Source organism: Polypterus senegalus, chromosome 15 (assembly GCF_016835505.1).
Source record: "Polypterus senegalus isolate Bchr_013 chromosome 15, ASM1683550v1, whole genome shotgun sequence".
In the NCBI taxonomy this organism is placed as follows: domain Eukaryota; kingdom Metazoa; phylum Chordata; class Cladistia; order Polypteriformes; family Polypteridae; genus Polypterus; species Polypterus senegalus.
The window spans coordinates 54,289,134-54,312,073 of NC_053168.1; the positions used below are offsets into that span (position 1 = coordinate 54,289,134).

General features: G+C 38.0%; 1 protein-coding gene across 1 annotated transcript in view; it reads right to left on the bottom strand.

Moving 5' to 3' along the window:
- Positions 1 to 3,768: 3,768 nt before the first annotated feature.
- Positions 3,769 to 22,940, bottom strand: part of LOC120516128 (ATP-dependent translocase ABCB1-like) — a 506,684-nt gene continuing 487,512 nt past the window's right edge. The window contains exons 28-29 of the mRNA XM_039737587.1: positions 8,070 to 8,216; positions 3,769 to 4,336 (exon numbers count right to left, since the gene is read on the bottom strand). Coding sequence (XP_039593521.1) covers positions 4,139 to 4,336; positions 8,070 to 8,216 — 345 coding nt within the window. The 3' untranslated portion in view covers positions 3,769 to 4,138. The remainder of the gene's footprint in view (positions 4,337 to 8,069; positions 8,217 to 22,940) is intronic.

The window sequence follows — 22,940 nt, forward strand, 5'->3', positions numbered from 1 at the left end:
TCTCTTTCCTAACTAGATTATTGAATTCAGCTTTGCGGGGGTCAGAGTCTGTCCTGGCAGCATTGAGTTAAATGCAGGAACCAGCCTGGTTTGGGAACTAATCCAGTTGAGGAGTTTTTTTGTTCATATGTTATGTCATTAAAGGAATAAAATATATGTTTATTATTTTTGAAAAATACATACAATATGTATATTTTTCATGATTTAGATTTTAGAGAAATGCATGTTAAATGCTCTTATCTTATCTGAAGCTTGTGTGATTATCTGCATCTAACAAAATAAATGCAGTCTGTTGCAATCTACCTTTACACAAAATGCAGGTGTGAGCATGTGTGGAACAATGACAGAATAGACTGTTTAATAAATAAAAACATTGATAGGGCCATAGACAATTAAATAATAATTTAAATACTCTTCATTGAAGAAGATCACATTCTCAGGATTTTTGATTAATTCTTTGGATGCTGGATCTCTTTCTGAATCCAGGTATTACAGCTGTGCCCTCCAAAAACATCTATCCACTGACATTTACATTTTCTAAACTAAGCTAAACTTCATTACTCCATTACAGACTTTCAGGAAACAAGAGCCTATCTGAGCAGCAACAGACACATAGTAGGAACCACCCTTCGTTAGGATGCCGAAAAAGTTCTGCATTAAGCATAATTCACTTGCAACGGAGCAGATAAGAAACATCATTAACACACGATTGTGCTTAGGACTTGAAAGGACACCAGACCAACATTTAACTGTTGCTGCAAGTCACCAGTGCAGAATATGCAAATAATTCCACAGTTGTCTTTGTTTTAAAAGTTTCCAATTTTAAGTTTCCAATTCCAAATCAAAGCCAAATTTAATCAACTGTATTTACAGAAAAATTAAAAAAGTTTATAATTTTAAGTTTACAATTCCAAAGCAAAGCGATTTACAGAAAAATTAAAATTGTTATTACAAAAAAGTTCTTAAATAAGATAAAAAATAAGATAAGGGTTTAATATCTTGTAATGTTTCTTTGAGTTTTTCTGAAAATTTCTCTATATAACATATACTGCATATGTGTATGTTATATACTTATATAACATATAGTCATATGTTCATATGTCAAACTTGCACACGTGATACAAGAATGGTCAAGAAAACTGCATGCCATCGTTATCCCAATGAAAACAAGACAAATCAATCAGTTACGTTTCTAACTAACTAAAGACTGATTAAAATTCTGTTACTGTAGTTCAGATAAAGCACATCACTAAGGAGGTTCCAATACAAGTTAGCTTTAGGGGTACAACAGAATAGTCCATTATTTATGTAGTTATGAGAAACTCACATTCTAAACAAATTAAGGAATCACTTGTGCATTTTAACATTTCTAAGGTTAGCTCTTACAGACACTGTACGTTTGAAGCTTTATTCCTCCTGTGTAACTCTGCCTACATCCACCTGACACTGTACGGTGTTCACTAAATAACATCCAGGTCTGTAGACCTTGTTGGGGTCGAGAAGGTGAAATTGCTGACAGTGGCAGGTCATATGGGGAAAGGTTTTTAGTTTAGAGGGGTGTGATTGGGCAAAAATGTCAAAGTTTAACAAGAAGTACAGTGACGTCCTGTTTGCTACAGAATAAAATAAATCTGTTAAAATATCTAAAGGAGCACTTAGCTTACCATAATTAATTTGCATATTGTTTCACTGTTAATGAGCTTTTGAGTTCCAGTGTCTGAGAGTGACTACAGTCAAAACCAATCAATACTTTAACTCTTTTGTTTTGGTGATTTAAAATGCTAACCAACTGCATAAATGCATTAATATAAAATACAAGCATGCAAAAATGTACATTAAGATTAAAATATTTGATACAGGTATGATTCAAAAAGTTAGCATCAGTTCAGCATGCACAATCAATCAAGTGAAACATTAATAAATCTAACTTTCAAAATAACATTTTAACTACTCCTTGTAAAGTAATTTGATTATTTTCTCATTCTAATACTTTTCTACCTGTGTTATGTGGGAATGTAGGGATGTTTCCATCTGAACAAAATAAACAACATGTTATCAATGTAGTGAAGGATATCACAATAGATTATTTACACAGAAGACCTGCCCCATTGGTTATTACTTCAAACAGTGATTCAGGCAGATAGCCCATTATTCTGATTCCATGACTGTGTGATAAATTAGCAAAGATTTTATCAATGTAAGATTGAAGCAGAGATTTTGATAAGGAAGGTGTCTGCCAACATCACTCAGAATTAGGAGTTTGCCTGCATGTATTTCTTTATTACTACCACAAGTCCCAAAAAGTTGTCAAGCATTAATTACCATTTGTCCTAAAATGTTCCCTACTGTATATTATTTATTGTGTGCTACAATTTCTTCTTACCTCCTTTCTCTGATCTGTATGATTAACATACGTTACTGTTGAAGGCACACTAATATGACATGCTACCATTTTTGTTACCTCCTTTCTTTGATTAAAATACTGTGGAATGCAGACTACTGTGACGCAGAATGTGACACGCCATCTGAATGTGATCTTAGAAAGACCTGCATAACTAGTCCTTTTTGCTGGAATGTGCCAAACTCAGTAGTGATGCATTTTGTGCCTGTTTGGTGGGATTGTAACCGTTGAACAGCTTCTGTTTTGTAACATGATCATACCGTTCCCTTAATATTTCTCATCAGCTTCAATACATAAAATCTGTTCAAACCATTTTTTTTATTTTTTACAGTGTTAATATATAATTGTAATATCTGACCACATGCAAAAGTCTACATACATATAACAATTTTTTACATTGCATTTATTTAAAGTAAGTCTAATTTCAGTTTATTTTTATGAGGATCTTTGGTGAATAATAAATCATTATTTAATAAAAAAACTATTTTAGAACTTCAATTTGAAAAAGAAAGCTTAACTTAAGATAACAGTATACAAAAACTATGCATTATAATTACAACACAGTATCATACATGTACATTTTTTTATTGAATATATCTTAACATAAAACGTAACTATTGTAAAGAATAAAAATATCACATACTATAAAACGCAGACATTTTAGTGCATTTTATGTAATGACCTAGGAATGGCTCATGCACATTTTTCAGGATCTTTGGCAAGAATATAGAACTGCTGCAAGTGAGCTGCTTTGGTTTTAGTTTTGTAAAAGCATTCTATAAAGGTGACTGACATTTGAACATTTTCTGAATATCATATGGTGGTTCTTCTTCACAAGTTCAATACAGCAACTTTCCACAGGTTCAATATAGCAATACCATGGTGTTTCCTGAACTAATGGCTTGATTTAGGTAATTATGTATGATTCTACTAACCTCTAGTCAATGCCATCTGACCACATTTTACAGTGCATCTGACATTTAATTCAAATAATAAGCATACTCACTGCTTTTTTTGAATCTTTGCATGATTTTGAAGAAACATTGTTTACAAGGACTTGACCACTTCAAACAACGTAGTAACACTGAGCTTTACTGTATCAGACTTCGAACTTTTTAGTGCTCTTGTGACTACCAGTTACACTGCCACCAGTAGAATGTTCTTTCAAATAACAGGTTTAGTTTGGCCACTTCCAGATCCATTTTTATCTTGATGCACAATTATATATAATATATAACCTTCCCCAGCTTTCAAGATACAAAGTAGAAGTTATTACAGCAGTATGTTTGTTGAAATATAGTTCATTTAGAGCTAACTCTCCGAATGCTAAACCTTTTAGGCAAAAGTAATTGCATAGAATGCCAAAGTAAAATCATATTTTTCTTGTGTAAAGAAACCTTAATGTGAGAATACAGCAGTGTAAAGAAACAGTGACTAAGAAATATCAATTATAATCAGCAAAATCTATATTGAACTCTTATTTTTACCTGAGATGGCTGAGAGTAATCTATCTTGGCAACACATTGAGTGGTATGTTGCTCTTATAATAGACATTTTTATACTGAAGATCTTTACCAAATTGACAAGGCTAAATGCTAATTTATCTTATGCAACAGTCTTTTCTTGATTCTGGGGAATATTAAAAGTGCAGCCAGCAGAGCAAAAAGGATATTTCATCTTGACTTGATCAAAAACATAATCTTTGCCAGAGTCTTTTAACAGCAGTCAACACTGATACTAATGTCCACTTTGAGCATTAGCAAGTGCATAGTAAGCACCACCTTTAGCAATCAGTTCACTATGAGTTCCCTGCTCAACTACTTCTCCATTACTGATTACTGCAATGATGTCAGCATTTTGAATTGTCGATAAGCGATGTGCAATAATTATGCAAGTGCGCCCTTGCCTGGCTTCATCCAAGGCCTCCTGGACTATCTGTATTAAAAGGAAAGGAAAAAGCTTCAGGTTAAGCAGCTATTGAGTGTATTATTGATATGTTATTATTTCTTTCTTGAACTTTTGTTGCTTTGATCAGAGTATGTCTCCTTATCTTTAATGGTTTCACCAATAAGCACACATACTGTGATGTGAAAAAACACACCATCTTTCACGGCTGTATTTTTAAGTGTAACACATAATCATTTATCCTAATAAAGTCCTACAATAAGATATATCTAACCTCATTAGACAAACAACTCACAAAAAAGTTTAAATTGGCCTTTGTGTATTTAACAAAAATAATTCAAAATGTAGAAACTATGTCTTAAAAATTAGTTACATACCATGGTTTAATTGCTGAATAATGACCTCATCTCCCAGAAAGAAGTACTTACAGAAGCTTGGGAACAACCTTATGACTTTTTACATTTAAACATGCTGACTCCTCCTGACTATAGACACATATCTAAACCCAGGTTAACAAGAAAAGGAGGTGGCCTGGCAGAGATTTATAGATCTACCTGAACAATGAAGGAACTCTCATTTTTTAAAGTCACATCTTTTGAATATATTGCTGTGAAGCTGGTTTCGTCCCCTCTTGTGCTGCTGTTGTTAGATTATTGCGCTCCCAAATCTGTAGTGAATTTATTGTCCGAATTTAATGAACTTCTCACTGTAATCTCATCTATTTGCCATGCTGTAATTGTACTTGGTAACTTTAATATTCATGTTGATATCAACTGCTCTCTCACAGCTGAGTTCATCTCAACTTTGGAATGTTTTAACTTGATACAGCAAGTTGATTTCTCCACTCATACTCACGGTTATATTCTTGACTTGCTTTATTCAAATGGTTTGAAAAATGTCTCCATCTCAGGTTCACTCTGGTATTTCTGATCATAAGCTTATCGAATGTAACGTTAACATTATTACCACTACTTCAGTTGAGTAAAAGTCGGTTTCCTACTGCAACATTAGGTCTGCTAATTCTGTTTTATTTTCTGCTTCTCTTCTGTCTTTGTCTCTTTCTGGCCTGCATAGTCTTTCCTCTCCTGACAGCATGGTTTCCCTTTATAACAACTATGTTTCCCATCTGCTAGATAACTTTGCTCCTTTAAGGACTAGGCAGGTTCCAGTCACCCGCTCCTGTGTCCCTGGCACACCCATGAGTTCAGAGCTATGAAAGCCACTACCTGGCATATTGAGTGGCTTTATAAGATAACAGGCCTCATCGTTCACTCACAACTTTACAGTGAGCACATACTTAAATATAGGGATGTCCTTAACTCTGCTCGCTCCAACTATTATTACTCTCTCATAAATGGTGCAAAGTCTAGGCCTAGAACTCTTTTTAGGACTATTAATAAACTCCTCCAGCACCCTCCTCTAGCATGTCTCAATACAGCTGAACAGTGTCAGGAATTTCTTTGATACCAAAATTGATCAAATCTATCACAGTTTCCCCTCCACACCTCAATCACTCACTTATTCTAATCTACCATCTCCATCATCAAGACTCACTTGTTTCTTGCTTGTTGACTCTCTCTCTCTCACCATCTCTGAACTTATTAATAAGTCTAATCCCTCCTCCTCCTGTCCTCACTTCTCTGCTTAAGACATGCTCATCCATGATTAGTATCCCTTAGTATTGCCTTATTGATAAATGCATGTTTCGTTTCAGGTTCTGTCCCTACATTTCTGCCAAAATTGCTGCAGTTACCCCAATCCTTAAAAAACTGACTTGGATCCTTCTTTTTAATAAAGTATCTATCTATCTATCTATCTATCTATCTATCTATCTATCTATCTATCTACCTCTCTCCAGTTACAGACCTATCTCTTTTTTAGCTAAGGTGATGGAACGCTTGTTGCCACTCAACTCCATGCCTTTATTCTAGACAATACAATCTATTTTTAGTCTGGTTCTTTTAAAAAGCACAGTACAGTACTGAGACAGCGTTTCTCTGTGCAGTTAATCAACTTCTCTGGTCTGCATATTGCAGTTCACTTAATATTCTCCTCCTTCTTGACTTAAGCACAGCATTTGACATTGTTAATCATGAAATCCTCCTCTCACGTCTCTCCACTGTAGGAATATCTGGCTTAGCCCTTCAATCCTTCATTCCTTGGTCCATTACTCTTTCTACTTTATATCCTTCCATTGGGTCAGATTATTCTCAGACATGGCCTTAACTTCCACTGCTATACAGACGATATACAGTTATATCTTAATATACAGTACACTCCCCTACAGACTTGCCTCCCAGCACTCACTAACTGCATCGCTGATCTTAAGCTACGGATGGAAAATAACTTTCTTTAACTTAATGCTAATAAAACTGAAGTGTTACTGGTAGGCCCAGACTCCCTACTTTCTAAGGCATTTAACTTCTCGGTTTCTCTGTTTCACTTGTCATACCTGCTCCTGTTGTCAGAAACCTTGGTGTTTTGTTTCAATCAACACTTAATTTTGAGCTGCACATTAGGTCTCTGCCCAACATTTCATTCTATCATCTCCATAACATTGCTTGCCTCTATCCATTTTTGTCTTTTAATGATGGTAAAACTCTGGTTCATTGATTCATATTGTCTCACATTGATTACTGTAATTCCCTCTTCATTGGCCTCCCTGCAAAATCTATACAGAGACAACAGTACATTCAGAACTCTGCGGCCAAAGTCCTGATCCACACACAATGTTCTGCTCACATCGCCCCTGTTCTTTCCCATCTTCATTGGTTACATGTTTCATTAAGGATTAAATTTAAGATTCTGTTTCTCACGTTCAAAGCCCTGCATAATCTTGGCCCTCTCTACCTCACTCATTTCCTAGCTCCATACACTCCTTGTCGCTCTCTCAGGTCCTCACTCAGTCATCTCCTTACTGTTCCATGCATCAGACTCTCCACCCTAGGAGGCAAGACCTTCAGTTTTATGGCCCCTCAACTCTGAAATTCTCTTCCCCAGTCTCTCTGAGATTGTTCCTCTTTCTCCACCTTTAAATCTCAACTCAAAAGTGTTATCTTCGACAAACTTTTGTCTTCTATGTGATCTTTTTTTTCCCCTCCCTCTCTATGTAAAGCAACTTTGGGTTTGTGATAGGTGCTCTATAAATGCAATTTATTATTATTTATTATTATAATTTTATAACTAACTTACTTCAGGTCATTGCTATTTGAGGAAATTTGCATACACATGGCTCTTTTAAAGTACTTCTAAAGCATCTGAAAGAAGTGGAGATCTAGACCTTGACCTGACCATTTTTAAAACCTAAAATCCTTTACTTGTAGAGTTGCTGGTGTGCTTAAGATCAAGATAAAAATATCTGTAAATCGTGTTGCTTTACTTTTAATGCACTTGTACTACTTGCTGGGTGGCAGTAGTGTGAACAGTGAGTTGCCAGGATGGGAAGGGTCTTTAATGATTTTCCTGGCTCGGCGGAGACATTGGGCACTGGAGATTTCTTCCAGTGAAGGCAGAAAGCAGCCAATCATTTTCTCTGTCATGGCTATTACCCTCTTCAGAGCTTTCCTGTCTATTGCTATAAAGTCAGCATACCATGATGAAATACAGTATGCTAAAACACTTGATTGGTTCAACGGTAGAAGGTCAAGAGTAGCTTGATTCATTCTTGATTCATGGGACGTCTTAACCCATTTCAACAATCAATAGATACGGTAATGGACACAACTTTTCATACCTTCTTCAGTTTTTAATCACTTTTACTAACCTTCTCGCTTTCAGTGTCAAGTGCTGATGTGGCCTCATCCAAAAGCAGCACCTTTGGATTTCGAAGCAAGGCACGTGCAATCGCAATTCTCTGCTTCTGTCCTCCTGAAAGTTGTGCTCCTTTGTCTCCCACTTTGGTACCGTATTTCTTTACAAATAAAAATTTGAAAATCATTACCACATTGGTTTTCAGTTCATATTTATTTGTTATTCATAGTAGTGCTTCTTACATTTAAAATTTAAAGCTTTAGAAAATTATTGATAGTATTGCAATCAGTCTGTTCTTGCTGGGTACTTAATGAAACATTCAAGGCCCAAAAAGAATTTTAGCACATCTCCAAATATGAGTAAATTAGGTCAATTTTCAACATATCTTATATAGCAAAAACTTGTTAGTCATGAATTAGATGTATTTTTACATATAATAATTTACAAATAAAACTGTCTGTACTATATGATCACATTTAGAGAGGTAAATCATCTTTGTTCAATAAATGAATGTACTAATAATAAAAAGGCAATGCAATGTCTTATTTGCAGACCTTTTGGAGAGCTTGTCAATGCCTCTTGAAAAAATGTACATTTCAAATACTAGCACTAGAGTTTATTTATTCACAATGAATGTGCCATGCAAACATGCTGATTAACTGCCACAGACTGCAAAATATGGTGTTACTTTTGGTACAGTTTCAAATGTCCTTTTGTTAATTCAGTTGTCATTAGATGGACTCGGTTTTTAATCATTGATAGGGCCAAATCAATAAAAAAATGTAGTAATTTATTCTCTGGCTTAAAGTTTAACATACTGTAACTTCTGTTTGAAATCACGCTGATACCTAAATTGGCTCCACACTCTACAGTCAAATCCTAGATAGAATGAATCAATAGATAGAAAGGTGCACTTAAACCACATTTTTGGGTTTACTGACAGCCAAACATTCAAATCAAATTTTGGGTTAGGGTTGTTTTTTAATACTTTAGAGCCACTATCTTTCCATGATGTTTAGTGGATTTAATGGATCTACACCAGAGATGGGGACAAGTCGCATATGATCAAGTCCAAGCAAGTTTCAAGTGTTAACCATCAAGTCTCGAGTCAAGTCTCAAGTCACAGTTAAGACAAATCAAGCAAGTCAAGTCAAGTCAAGGGTTCACCCTAAGCAAGTCAAGTCGAGTCCTGATAAGTTTCAAGCCAAGTCAAGTCAAGTTGCAGTACTAAAACAAACAGAGGTTAAATTTTTGATACGTTTATTTTTGCACATAAAAATTTTTACAGAAAAGATGAACTTATATACATATATTATGTATCTTATTTACATTGCTATATTTAAATTATATGCATATCTGTGCTACATTAATATCTGAAAATAAAATTGTGTTGCTTACACAAAATGTTTAAAACTAAGAAATCCAGTCTAAAATGTATAATGCAATTCAATCTGAAAGGATTAGTTTACTTTGACAACAACAATGTACAGATAATGTACTCACCCCCTTGTCATCCAATATGTTCATGTCTTTCTTTCCTCAGTCATAAAGAAATTGTTTGTTTTTTTTTTGTTTTGAGGAAAACATTTCAGGATTTCTGTCTATATATAATGGATATGTATGGCGCCCCGAAGTTTGAACTTCCAAAATGCAGTTTAAATGAAGCTTCAGAATGCCCGAAATGATTGGTTATTTTCCAAACAAATTGACAATTTATATACTTTTTAGCCTCAAATGCTGGTCTTGTCTCCTCTCTGTGCAGTCTGTGTGATTCGGGTAAATACAGTTAATAGATGTCAAAAACAACAATCTCTTTTATATCTTTAATGTCAAAAACATCCTGCAATGCTGTTTTTACCTTATTTTGTAATGGGCATTTGAGCTTCTATATATGTTAACTGTGTAAACACTGTGTCTGCACTTTTGCTGCAATCTAAGACTGTATTTACCCGACTCACACATACTGCGCAGAGACAACACAAGACCAGCGTTTGAGGTTAAAAAGTATATAAATTGCCCATTTGTTTAGGAAATAACTGATTGTTTCGCTAGATAAGACTCCTCCTCCTCGGCTGGAATCGTTTAGAGTCTTCTGAAGCTGCATTTAAACTGCATTTTGGAAATTCAAACTTCGGGGTGCCATACATATCCATTATATAGGGAGAAATCCTGAAATGTTTTCCTCAAAAAAACAATTTCTTAATGATCGAGGAAATGTTTTATATATGATGCTTTAATACTTATGTTGTCCATTATAAGGCACAGTAGGGGATTTATCCACTCTTTTTAATCTAACGTTAGTGATGAATCTCGTTAATTAAAATGAACGGATCTTTTTCATTTCAGCAGAATATAAATATAATATGTTAATATAGCCCAGTGATGAAGTTATGAAACTTAATCGTCATCTCTGCGGTGGACAGGGGAGGCAGTCACCCTCCCCTCGCTCTTACTTTTTTACCGTTCATCTAATGATTACACTGAATATTGCTTTACCAAAACAATCATTGATGGTGAATAAAGTACCATTATTCATAAAGCTTCAATTGGTGATCTGTTTTTCTGCGTTAACCGCATATTTTTCATACGTCTCAAACCAAGGGGGTGCGAGGGTAAAATTCGCTGATATATATGTAGGTGTGTGAGTGTGTATATATGCATGTATATATATATATATATATATATATATATATTGTAACAGAATAAGATGCTTCTCGCACCCTTGCACCTTCAGATACCACGTCAGACACCAGGTAAAAGTCCAAAGATGATATTTATTCTAATAATAAGTGCACAAAGCACGCTCCTCTCCACAATTCTCAAATAATACAATAATTAATAACCACAATAAAACAATCCTCCACTCCCAGACGCTTAGCCACCCTGCCTCCCAACTCAGCTCATCGTCTGGGAGCTCCCACAGTCCTTTATATTCCCTGACCCGGAGGTGTTCCTTCCGGGTCAGGGTAAATAATGTTTTTTCTCACCCGGAAGCCCGTCGCTCTTCCTATGACGAACTTCCGGGTCATAGGGCATGAAGAACTCTTCGGTCCTCCCTGCAGCTCCCTCTCGTGGCCCCCATGGCATCCAGCAGGGCGGTGCATAAAACTACATGGTCCATAATTCCCTGCTGGTCTTCTGGGGACCTCCATGCTGCAAGGAGGGCTCCACCTGGCGGCTTGGGGTATTGGCGGGTACATGGCCGGCCATATCTTACAGTATTCCCCCAGCGATAATTATAAAGATTCGGAGCGCCTGCCCCGAGAGGGAAGTCTTCCTCCAAGAGGACATTCCGGTTGAGCCTTGATTAATCTGAATATCTTGGTCCTTGGAGAACCTAGGGGGAATATTATTCCAGTTTGATATCTTGTCCCCTCTCTCCAAGGACAGTATCGCCAAATGTGGCCCAACCTTCGGCACCCGTAGCACTGCCTCCGTCCTCCTGGTATTCTCCCCTGGGACTGAAAACAATTAGGAAATGTTAGGTCCGCCTTTGTTTTGCTGGGAGTGAAACCCCTGCCGCCTCTAATGGTGCTTTCTCTCTTTCTTTGTCAGGAGACCCCGCTTTATTTTCGGGATCTCCTGCTTGATCTGGGGCTTGTCCACAGTCTGAGTCTTCTACTAGATGAAGAGAGACCCTTTACTGTCTGCACCCCTTTTACTTTATAAGTTACCGTGGCGGCGTCTTTAGGGCTGTCTCGCCCGGGAGTCAGCACTGTGTAGCTGCCCCGGATCGATTAGCCCTTCCGCTGGCCACTCGGTTATCGTATCGCCTCTCTTGTAGGGCACGCATCCATTTGGCACCCGCTATGGATTAAACGCGGCCCATGTCACTCTGCGTCCCTATTTCATTATATACGGTACCGCTTTACCTACCTGTACCGCTAAATCAATTAAGACAGGTGGCTCCCGAGACAATCGCCGCAGGTACTCATTTAATTTGTTCATAGGCTTTTCAGCCGCTCCTCTCAAGTCTGCAACGATCGCCTGGATTGTTTGCACCACCTGTAAAAACTGTGCACGGGCTGAAGCAACTTCTCCAGCTCGTGCACGCCCAAAATTTATTCAATGCAACCGGAGGCACGCCAAGCCATCATTAGCCTTACCCTCCGGCTGGGAGCCAATAAACACGGCCGCCTGGCGCTGCTTCGACAGGTCCCGCAAGGGAGCCTGGGATTTGGAGTTCTTTTGGAGGACGCGGTGCCGCTTTTGGCTGACTGCAATCAGTCTGCATCAATTTGTCGACAGACCGATCAGTCATTTCCGGACCTCCTTACTTTTTGTAGGGAGCGGTGCTTCGCATCTCCCTTTCCCCTTCGGAAAACCAAGTCCGTCTTTTCTTGGGTGAAGCCACAAACAGCTGAACATGGAACGTCACCTTCCTGGAATCCTTCGTGGTAGGTCACGTGTCCCTTGCCGGCACCCGTAATGCGGAAGTCCTTCGGGTTGCTCGCTTGCCTGAACGAGCGCGCCATCGCTTTCGGGTTTGTCTTCTGCCTCCGCAGAGCCTTCGGATGGACATCTGGGAGGTATGTACATGGGACATCATGTGTTAAATTAAAAGATTGTAAAGTACATTCCCAGCACATACCTCGCCGGAGACGCCTTCCTCCGAAATCTCTCCCAAACTCGTAGCTGCTCCATGGCTCGCCTTGAGCGTAAGCAATGTCGAGCTAGACCTCCGCTGTTGCTGGCGCCTGCTTTGTCTTCTTCTTCCCATGATGGACTTGATAAAGGTGAGGTTTCTGGCGATTTTTCCTATGTGTGTCGTGGACGCTGTCTTCCCGGTATTCTGTCCACAATAAAATTTTTTAAATACAGGTCCTCTGCCAAACTGACGGCCAGAGAATCCTGCCGCTACCAATTGTAACAGAATAAGATGCTTCTCGCACCCTTGCACCCTCAGATACCACGTCAGACACCAGGTAAAAGTCCAAAGATGATATTTATTCTAATAATAAGTGCACAAAGCACGCTCCTCTCCACAATTCTCAAATAATACAATAATTAATAACCACAATAATAAACAATCCTCCACTCCCAGACGCTTAGCCACCCTGCCTCCCAACTCAGCTCATCGTCTGGGAGCTCCCACAGTCCTTTTATATTCCCTGACCCGGAGGTGTTCCTTCCGGGTCAGGGTAAATAATGTTTTTCTCACCCGAAGCCCGCCGCTCTTCCTATGACGAACTTCCGGGTCATAGGGCATGAAGAACTCTTCGTCCTCCCTGCAGCTCCCTCTCGTGGCCCCCATGGCATCCAGCAGGGCGGTGCATAAAACTACATGGTCCATAATTCCCTGCTGGTCTTCTGGGGACCTCCATGCTGCAAGGAGGGCTCCACCTGGCGGCTTGGGGTATTGGCGGGGTACATGGCCGCCATATCTTACAATATATATATATATATTGAAATAGTTTTACTGTGAAATAATGCCAAGAGTATGCGACACATGTTTTGCCCTAATTTTGGGGTCATCAGGCGTACACACTCAATGCACCCCCTCTCAGCAATTGAACCTCGGAAGTCAGTGCTAGAGGCGAAGCCTCTTCCATTGCGCCACTGCGTGTGGTTTGTCTATTTGATAGTATGTCGGGGTATATATATATTGTAAAAGGCGCTATATAGCGCCCAACCTGGCACAGACTTAAGCAGAGGCACGTGTAAAATAAACAGGTATTTTATTTTTCTCTTCAGCCATTGGGCACTTCTTCCCAGTGTCCCACAGGCCCAACACAGTTCCAAAAGCACAAAATACAGCACAAACAACCCTTCCTGGCACCACCACTCCTCCCAGGCAACCTTGTCCTCTTCCTCCCGATTCTGGCCTAGAATGAAGGGAGGCTTGCCCGTTTTATAGCCCACCCGGAAGTGTTCCAGGTGCTTGACCAGCTGGCCCTGATTGCACCTCCGGGTGGGGCTGATAACTCTTCCAAACGGGTTGTTGGCTCTTGGCAGCACCCCCTAGTGGCCACCCCATCTCCCAACCAGGCTGTGGAGGACTCCATGTCCCATGGAGCCACGTGGGAGATGGGGAAACGAATAATGGCCGGGGAGGCTGCCACCAAGCGTCCCGGGAGAGGTATTGAGCTGTCTATGGTGACTCCCCCGGAACATATGCAGCAGGGGCGTCCCGGCTACAGTATATCGCGCTTCGACTTTCGCGACTTCACTCTATCACAGATTTTAAATGTAAGCATATCTAAATATATATCACGGATTTTTCGCTGATTCGTGGATTTCTGCGGACAATGGGTCTTATAATTTATGGTACATGTTTCCTCAGTTTGTTTGCCCAATTGATTTCATACAAGGGACGCTATTGGCGGATGGCTTAAAAGCTACCCAATCAGAGCATGTATTACATATTAACTAAAACTCCTCAATGATATGCTTCCCGCGTGGTGCTTGATTGTTTGCTTTTCTTGGTCTCTCGGCCTCTCTGACATTCTCTGCGCCTGACGGAGGGGCTGTTTGCACAGAGGCTGTCTGCACAGAAGATACGGACGCTCCTCTACAAGATGCCGCTTTATCACGGTGCTTCGGCATAGTTAAAAGCACGTATTGATTTTTTGATTGTTTGCTTTTCTTAGCGAGCGCTCTCTCTCTTTGACATTCTCTGCTCCTGACGGCGCTCCTTTGAAGAGAAGATATGTTTACATTCTTTTACTTATGAGATGGAACACAGTTTAAACTTTTGACTAAAGGGTGTTATTTCATGTCTAGAGGGCTCTAATAATGTTAACAGTGTGGGAGAGTTTATAAGGGCTTAAAATATATAAAAATAACCATACAAACATATGGTTTCTACTTCGCGGATTTTCACCTATCGCGGGGGGGTCTGGAACGCAAACCCCCGCGATTGAGGAGGGATTACTGTATATATATACCTATGCTTCACAGCGGAGAAGTAGTGTGTTAAAGAAGTTGTGAAAAAGAAAAGGGAACATTTTCAAAATAACGTAACATGATTGTCAATATACAGTAATTGTTTTGTGAGTGTTATGAGTGTTGCTGTCATCAAGGATTTGATTATCATTATTTCTTTCAATCAGGTTCGTATTTGTAGAATGTGTTGTGTTCAAGTTACATTCCGTGTTTGTCAATCGTTGTAAAGATAACAGGTTTCATTCATCGATTCGTTTCTTACTGCATCAATAAACAGCTCGTCTTCCTCTTTATCTGAGACTTGACACACTGCATGCACGGGTTTTTTTTACAGTGTCTTCCTTTAGCGGGACATTGACTTTTTCCACTGTGTGCTTTGTTTCCGCAGCAGTTGCACTTATGAATATGTTTGTATTTGTCACATGCTTCATATTTTTATGCTGCCTTCTCAATTGTGTAATTTGGTTTTTGTTCAGCACTTTTTGGAACTGTTGCTTTTTCTCTGTGCACTGCATCAGTTCACGTGAGCCGCTCGATGTACATGCATCGAAGGTTCCCAGCTCTGCTTGTGCCATCTCGTGCAATGTCCATGCTTTTATTTAATGTTAGGTAAGACCCGGTACTTAAAAGTTTCTCTCGCAGTTTTGCTGAGTTTGTGCCAAACACCACCCTGACCATCTCATCTTCGTCTGCATAAGCACAGTCCTTCACCCATGAATATTTATTGGCAGTGTTTCTATTGGATTGCCGCTGATGGACGGACTTATATGGGCAGGCACTAAATTACGTGGGAGGCGGAGTTATGCCATCGAGCAGAAGTCTGTTATAGTATATGGACGAAAAAATAGGTTCCAGTTATGACCATTATGCATAGAATTTCGAAATGAAACCTGTCCAACTTTTGTAAGTAAGCTGTAAGGAATGAGCCTGCCAAACTTCAGCCTTCTACCTACACGGGAAGTTGGAAAATTAGTGATGAGTCAGTAAGTCAGTCAGTGAGGGCTTTGCCTTTTATTAGTATAGATTATAGATACATGTCAAGTTTGGCCTCTTGCATTCCTTTTGATATATAGATACTACTATTACTAGCTTTTTCTATTTTTATTTAAGCAAAATAGAACATAGTATGTGGTTCATTGTACATGCAAATCAAATAAATAAATAACTAAAACTAAAATTAACTCTCTTCCAACTGTCTGGCCACAACTCCTAATTACTGTGGTAGTGTCTTTGCTTTATTTCTAGACCTTTATTAAAGGGACTCATTAATGAGGGAAGTGGCAATCATATGCTAAACTAATGAGTGACCTTTCCATTGCTTCAGTCAATTCTACTTTTTTCGTTGGTCAACTTCAGCCATTGACTATTGAGACAATAACAGGGATCTTGAATGGACTGTTGTTTTTTGACATCCTGCATGTAGAAAAACTTTCCTTATCAGAAGTACAAATATCCAGTGAGCATAGTTCTAAAGGATCACTTAGCCACATAAGCCTTCTACCCACTCCAAGGTCACAATCTTAGAAGAGGTAATCATTTTATCACTATTTCCAAATGATTGCCTTACCACGTGTCCATTTATTGGATCATAAAATCTTTCAAGAAGCTGAACAGAAGTGCTTTTCCCACATCCACTACTTCCCACCAGTGCAAGTGTTTGTCCTTTGGAAACCTTCACATTAAGCCCTTGCAATACCTGCACGTTTTTTCTAGTAGGGTAAGCAAAATGGACATCTTGGAATTCAATGTTGCCATCAAAATGATCCTACAGAAGGGAAAAGTAATAAGATATATAATTATCATACATAAAACATTTTCAGAATCTGTGACATGCCAGCATCTATTCTTGTAGCAATAGCCACAAAACAGGGATCAACAATAGATGGTATGCAAGTCATTTGTAGGGTATGCTAACTACTAAATTACAGCTGACCAACATCTTAATATCCTGAAAAGGGTCATGGGGAAAATGGAGTCTGTCTCAAAAAGAAGTCGACATAAGGCAGGAACAATCCCTGGACAGACACACATTAGGGACAATTTACCAATTCAAAGTCTTTGGACTGTGGGGGGAAACATCCTAATATAAAGTGTATAATTATACACAATATACATATATGAAATACTCACATTGTATATTATAATCACCTACCAGTTTTAGACCTTCAGTACTATATATGTCAATCTTTGGCTTCTTATCCAGTAGAGCAAAAATTCTCTGGGCTGATACTTTAGCTTTAGCAAAATCTGGTGCAGAAGACGATGACTGTCCAACATGCATTGCCGCAAATATAATTACAGAGAAAGCTCTAAGAGGGAAAAAAAGGGCACATTATTACTGCACATACACCTTGACAAAATCAATCATATTTTAACACTGTTATCAAAAATAAATTATTTTAAATGAATAAATTAAATAAGAGTGATATGAGAAAGGAAGAGTTTTTGCACACTAAAACAAAACAATGGAAGACGTTTCTAATTTGGCATTTAACATTTGTATTAGCATTGTTTCAGCCTTCTTATCTTTCGCAATACAATATTTTTAATAAGGAATAAAAGTCACAATTATATTCATTTTCAATTCTGATTGACACTGTAATTGTAAATGGATTCCCCCTGTTTAAAAACTTTACTTCTGAATAAATAAATCTGACATAACATAGCATTCCCAAAGATACTAAATAAAGTTCAGAAGTGCAGAGGGCCATTGAAGATTTATTCACCTGCTCACTGCCCTGGTGGTTTCTTACGAAACAATTGAAATCTTTTGTTGACTTTTTTGATAAAAATATCAAAGGACTTTGTTCTTTCTGTTACCAGATCCTCCAACTTTAGCTGTTCAATCATTATTTAGCTTAAGATATCGAGGAATGTCTGGTAACAGTGGCGGCTGCACACTTTGCACCATCATTTCCTTTGATTTTGCTGAGACCCTGTCATCAAAAAGGGCTAAAATTGACTGCTAAAATGTTCTTGAAACTCTTACTCCATACTTGAATGTTCTAGAAATTCCACATTAGCAATAGAATATTTTCTGTTTCATTTTTAGATTGTTTTTGTTTACTAATCACTTCGCCAGTTAAGATCCACATACAAGAGTACGTAGGTAGTAACAATGCAATAAAATGTTCAGAATAGAGCAAACTCTAAATGTTTCACAATCAGGGCAGAATTTCACAAGTAAGCAAGGTATTCCTAATGGACAAAGATAAACTCTGTGAAGAAATCACTTTACAAACACCAACTCTTTGCTTTGGTTTGTGTACCACCCTAGCGCACACATGGGTGAAATGTGAGGAGAATTTGAGTTTGTGGAAAAAAAAACCATGAGGACATGCGGAGAATATGGAAATTTTACACAAATAACAGTCAGGCATGGGATTCAAACCCAGGCTGCTGGAACTTTGAGGGAGCAGTAATAACTATGGTACTGTTCTGATGTTAGCAATTTATACAACCTCTAAAAAGAAATACTTACATATACACATTTTCAAATTGTGTTTGGCAATGTGCAATAAGCCATGATCCTAATCGGAAAACTGCAGCATTTACAAAAAATTTAATTGACTGGCCAATAGCATAAGTTAGACCATAAAGTGGCGATTTATATAGTTCTGCCCTGCAAAGAAAACACAAATATATATATTTTTTAATATGTAATAATCACCATCATTATTTTTCACTATCATTATCCATTTTCAAGCCTTTTCCTCCAGTTCAAGGTTTTGTGCTCGGCCTATCTCACCAAACTGCACAAGGTAGGACCTAAACATTGAAAGGGTGCCAGTTCATCATTGGGCACACTTGTATATATACCCACTCACATCAGACAAATTTAGATTTTCCAAAAATAACCTTACAAGCACATATCTAGGATTTGGGAAGTAAAACCAGAGTACTCAGAGAAAAAAACAGGCAGAAATGGGGAGAGTCTTCAAAGGCTATAGGACCTCAGTTCCATTTTTGGAAGACCCCCTGTATCTATATTCTTTTCACATTTTAGTATAATTTGAATGTTATAGTAAATCATCAAGCAAAACTGTTTAAAAAGTTACCTACCTGTATGGAACTCTTAGACTTTTGCAGTACATATTGAAAAATATTTCTTCACGTGTTAATGACGCAACAGTTCTAATATTTTCAACAGTTTCTGTGGAAATCTAAATGTAGAAATAATATTTTCTGAACGATTAAATAGACAAAAACTTTCCCATATATGCTATTGTTTTATGAAACTCATAATGAACAAAAATTTGAGAAGCATAATTTTTTAAAAATATTTAAAAATACAAAAAATTACTGCTATTTGTATCACCTGGACATTTAATAAAAAACAGTGTTCTCTATTTCAAAGTAATGGGAACCAGAGCCTGTCCCAGCAACGTTGGGTGCTTGGCAAGGATCAGCCCTGGGCAAGATATTGGACCATTGCCAGGCTCACTCATACACACATCCACACTCACATAGGGCCAACTTGGAACCACCAATAAACATGACACATGTGCCTTTTAGTGATGTTTTAGGAAATCCTTCACAGATACGGTATAAGGGAGAATATGTGCATTGTACAAAAATAATGACTGGGAGTGTATTTTAATCCCAGAATCGTGGATCCACATAACATCAGTGCTAACCACTATGCCAAATATCTTAAACTAGCAAAATACCCGCGCTTTGCAGCGGAGAAGTAATGTGTTAAAGAAGTTATGAAAAAGAAAAGGAAACATTTTAAAAATAACATAACCTGATTGTCAATGTAATTGTTTTGTCACTGTTATGAGTGTTGCTGTCATCAAGCGTGGTCTTGAAATCTGGTCTATGTCTGGCAAATAATATTGTCCAGAATCCTGCCATGGAGTTGGCGGTAGTGCGCACGAGGATCTTGCACTTGATGTGTTTGTGCGCTCTGAGCACCTGCGGTGCATTCAGTGGCCTCATAGAGTTCCTCATATTGGCTTCTATCCAATCAATGGGTCTGAATATGGTGACGTTGTTGTACGCCTGCTAGAGGGCCCTACTGACACAAACTCAAAATCTGATTGGTTGAAGCAACAGTTTAATCGACATTTATTTTGTATTAGAGGGCCTGTAGAACGGATTGGAAGGCCTCTTTGACTTTGACTCTGCCTGGCAACAAATGATGGCTGAAATGTGATTGGTTAAACGCTTTAATACGAAAATACATGTCCGGAAGCAGCACAACCATCAGAAAAGCTATGAAAGGAAGCGGACAGACTATTTTGAATTATTTAATAAGTATTCATAGACAAAATATAATTAACATCAGTTTGTGATTCAGATATTTTTTTAGGCCAGCAGAGAAGGCCTTGCAGGCCCTGACAGCCCACCACTGATTAAGCTCATGGTTAACTCATCAGGTCTTACATCATCAGTCAGCACCTGACAAAATTCTCTGCCACTCTCTCCAATAAGATAATGGAATAATCTGACCTTAGTGTTTTCCTCTGCCTCCGGCATTGCAAGTTCTATGTATAATGTGAACTAGTCCTTCCATGTTCTCCATGACTTCGACAGATCTTTAGCATCGAGGCTTTATACCCTGCGTCTTCTCATTAAACTTGTATCTAGCAAATATCTCGTGCGATCTTGCAATGTCCACAGCTTTATTTAATTTTAGCTCAGATCCAGCACTTAAAAGTTTCTCTCGCACTTTCACTGAGTTTGTGCCAAACACTATTCTATCCTTGACCATCTCATCTTCGTTTGCATAAGCGCAGCCCTTCACCAGCAATTTTAATTCCATTAGAAAGTGATCAAAAGTCTCGTTTATACACTGCATCCTCTCTGTAAACTTGTATCTCGCGAATACCGTATTTGTCTTAGGCATGACAAACGCCAGCGGCAGCGTGTCTATGAACCTAATTTAGACATAAGCTTTACACCTTGCTTTTTTATTCGTTTACATAAGCACAGTCCTTCACCAGCAATTTTAACTCCCTTACAAAGTGATCAAAAGTCTCGTGTACACCCTGCGTCTTCTCATTAAACTTGTATCTCGCGAATATCGTATTCGTTGTAGGCATGACAAACGCCACCGGCAGCATGTCTATGAACTTAATTTAAACTTAAGGTTTACACCGTGCTTTGTTTCCACAGTAGCTGCACTTATGAATATGCTTGTATGTGTCACTCGGTTCATATTGTTTTGCTGTCTTCTCAATTGTGTAATGCGTTTTTTGAACAGGTTTCATTCATCGAAGTTATCACTACCCAAATCAGTACACATGAATCTAAGATGTTTAACAGGCATTCCTGGTATTAAGTTGTGGATTTGCCTGCGAATATTTAGCGGCAGCGTGTCTACGAACGTAATTTAAACTTAAGTTTTACACCTTGCTTTCCTATTGATATGTGTACAAAGGCTTGTTCAGTGTCAGAGGGTTTCCGCAGTAGCTGCACTTATGAATATGCTAAACACAGTCCTTCACCCGTGAATATTTACCTTATATGTTAAGGCACTCAATTATGTGGGAGGCGTTATGATGCGGGACTCAACTCCGCCTCACAGGGCGACCGAACTGCAGGCTATGGCCGTTTATATGGACGAAAGTAGGTTCCAGTTATGACCATTACGCATAGAAATTCAAAATGAAACCTGCCTAACTTTTGTAAGTAAGCTGTAAGGAATGAGCCTGCCAAATTTCAGCCTTCCACCTACACGGGAAGTTGGAGAATTAGTAATGAGTCAGTGAGTGAGTCAGTCAGTCAGTGAGGGCTTTGCCTTTTATTAGTATAGATACTACAGGCTTGTGATATTATCTATATTAGCCTGTTTTTTTAACAATGAACTTGTGTTAGAAATTCTTCTTTAAAACGGTTTCTCTCATTCTTCATTATCATTGAGTCTCAGTGAAGCTTTTATACATTGAGAAAAATACTGATTTTAATCATTATTGCATATTTTTTAAGGTGAATATTATCAGATCAATCAAACTATCAAACCCTAATGTAACTGAAAAAAAATAAAATAAGTGCCTTTTGTGATAGATTCATTGGCACTAATTAAAATTAGATATTTCCCATATTTAATGTCAAAGTGACATTTGTAGATTTCTGCAGTGGTTTAGGTTTGCATTTTAACTATGTCTTCAAAAACTCTCAGTTTATTATTGTTCAACCTGCTTCAGGTAATAGACAACCAGAATTCTCCTGAATACTCTTTTGATACTGAGCAGAATTCAACATTTCTTCAGTGATGGCAGATTACCTTAGTCTTGGAGTAACAAAAAAAAAATGCAAAACTGTTAGTAGATGTTTTCATCATGGAATGCAGTCTTAGCTTTTCTCAAGATACAATGGTGGACCTTGTTAGCCTAATAATTAAATTTTTGACCTGTCTGTTCATAGAGTATTCTTCTAGAGTGTGTCAGCTTCATACAAGTACATTTTGTAAAAGTGAAGATGATAATTTATGTCCCTAACATCAACATAACCTGCTATGGATCATGTTTAAGCTAGGCAAGATAGAGTCATAAACACAGATCTTTGCTCAAGATCAACTTCATTTTGAGATAAACTTGCAAATGCTGTTGTGTTTTTTTATAACTTCATGGAAAATTATATGCATTGTTATTACAAATATTTTACCAGAACATCCGCTTCTGTTAATACTGACATCTGTTCAAGACTCTATATATACTAGCTTTGTTACCCGGCATCACATGGGAATGTTTGTAAGATAATGCGTCTCAGTTATATTGCCATTAGCTAACTTGATGTATGAAAAGTACTACGTAATTAAGTACTTTTCTGTAAATAATATGTTTTATTATTTTTACCAGGGGCTAATATTATTAGTTGACTGAAGCTCTTAACTCTTGAACATGGTATACAGTATACAATTGCACATGAGTAAAATGTTTCTGCTGTCTTTTCTTTTTAAACGAAACATGTAATTACTAGACATAATGTAAATTTTGAGTATATATTCTTCTTCTTGTTAGATGTTTCTTGTTTTCTTTTTTATGTTGTTTCT